This window comes from Monopterus albus, unplaced genomic scaffold, assembly GCF_001952655.1.
Source record: "Monopterus albus unplaced genomic scaffold, M_albus_1.0 scaffold7.1, whole genome shotgun sequence".
In the NCBI taxonomy this organism is placed as follows: Eukaryota; Metazoa; Chordata; class Actinopteri; order Synbranchiformes; family Synbranchidae; genus Monopterus; species Monopterus albus.
In genome coordinates, this window is record NW_018127887.1 from 1466913 (window position 1) to 1469014 (window position 2102).

The 2102-nt window shown below is 35.2% G+C and overlaps 1 protein-coding gene across 2 annotated transcripts in view; it reads left to right on the plus strand.

The window, feature by feature from the left end:
- The window catches only part of LOC109974521 (zinc finger protein AEBP2-like), a 23947-nt gene extending 21851 nt beyond the window's left edge, over positions 1-2096 (plus strand). Inside the window, exons 8-9 of one of the 2 annotated variants that reach the window (XM_020624744.1) lie at positions 427-456; positions 1326-2096. In XM_020624744.1, the coding sequence (XP_020480400.1) occupies positions 427-456; positions 1326-1374 (79 nt within the window). In that variant the 3' untranslated portion in view covers positions 1375-2096. The remainder of the gene's footprint in view (positions 1-426; positions 457-1325) is intronic. The other variant, XM_020624751.1, reaches the window with a different exon arrangement.
- Positions 2097-2102: the final 6 nt, after the last annotated feature.

Here is a 2102-nt window from a genome sequence, read left to right on the forward strand (position 1 = left end):
ATTCTGTGTTTTTCTGTCAATATGGGGTGCTGTGTGTACATTAATGAGGAAAAAAATGAACTTAAATGATTTTAGCATATGGCTGCAATATAACAAAGAGTGAAAAATTTAAGGGGGTCTGAATACTTTCCATACCCACTGTATGTCAAGGTTGTCCTAATGCTTGACATCCCCCTAACAGATGAGGTGGTTTGTGCCTGTGGCAGTAAATATAGAAGGCTGAATCCATGTACATGTAGACGAGATGGATAGGAAGAGATTGATGTCGTGGCAGATCAGGATTATATCATTTATATCATATAAATGTTCTTGCATTTAATTAGTCATAATGGACTGACATCATCTCACGCACCTGATCAAATTATGTAATTGTATACAGAAGATGCTCTTGCACAGTGGCCTCATAAACTTTTCTTGTTTTTACAGAGCACTTCCTCAAAAGCGGCTGAAGCCTAGGTAAGGTAACCATTTCAAACGTGTTTGTACAAGTTAGAGACTGATAAACATATTGATATACATTTAAAAATAGTGTATTTAGATATCAATTTTACACACACAGCATGGTGAGTGTGTATTTGGCTGAAACATGTCACACGGTAGTTTGTAGCCAGCTATTAGAATCGTGTTACTCAAATATACGTGCACTAGTAATCTGACCTGGTTATTAATGCCAACGTACTAAACGACAAATGTGCAATAAAGAATTTATTGTAAATACTGAACAAAAATGAGCAGAACCTCAAACTGTAGCTGCATCATATTACAGCCAGATATCCAGCAGCAATGTTTTTGACTGGTACTGTATCTATACATTACAACTGTATAAGAACAGAATAAGTCTAATGCTAGTAACTGTTGTACTGTGTTGGAATACAAACTTTACTTTTTTTTTTTTTTTTTTTTTTTAATGGTCAAAGAAATAAAAGTAAATTAAAAGTTCTTTAGGAAGTCTTGAACGTGTGAAATCAAGACTGTTGGTTATTTTCTTTATATTTATTTTTTTTGGAAATGTAGTTTTGAGTTAAAATATTAAATTGTTTTAATAAAGGCCAGACTCATATTTTGTTGTAGCAGTCTACAGGGGTAGAGAAAGACCATGCTGATACATTAATGTGACAGCATCAATATCTTTGCAACATCTGTGCAACATCTGCTTTTGATGCTTCAGTGGTTTTGCTCTGTATATGTTCCTAACACAGAGCTGCCGCCTTGTTCCTGCTTGTTAACTCGACTGTCTTTGCTGTAGTATCACACACATTTAAAATTTTCATATTCTTAGATAATGATGACGTCCTGACGATATGCTAATGTTTCTGCATCTGCAGTATTACCTGTGGCTCGGGCTCTCCTGTGGTGAAACACCAACGAAGATGATTCCTAGTCTCACTCAAACACGAGGTCATATTTGGCCGTTGTTCATGATTCCATTAATTGACCTCACTAGTTCAGTGCAGTAGAAGCCCTAAAATACATCATGCTGTGTCTACAGTGGAAGTCAGCTTAATGTCTGAACATCCAGGAAAAGATTTCTGAGAACAACTCACTTTTTCTCTTTTTCTTCCTGTCTTTGTGCTCAGCCTTTAAGGAGTCATCTGTCGACTTGATACTAAAGGGGAAATCCTTGTTGATAGGAACTTTATCTGTATGGGATGGGACGCTCGGCATCAGTCTCTGCCGAACAGGGGGAGTAAAGTGGTGATAAGAGGAAGTGAGGCTTGGCTTTTTTCACTTTCCAGTTTTATTTACCTGAAATGACTGTTGTTGCCACATATGGAGAAAAATGGGACTAACCTTTTTTATTTTTTTTAAGTTTATAGTCATTAAATTAATGTGTTTTGTTTTGTTTTTTTGTTTTTTTTTAAACAAGCACCAAACTGAAAATATTAATACCCAGTGGTATAAAAAAAAAACTGTTTTGTGTAACCTTGTCAGAAAATGCAGCATATTTTATAACTGTTTTGAGTAAAATATTTATGCAGATTTGTAACTTATTTTTGTACCATGAAAATGCTGATGTGCTGTGGATTTTTGTGAAGGTTTTGAATAGAACTGTATTTACTGTAATAATCTATGTTAACTGTCACTTGCTGGAATGCTTGGAC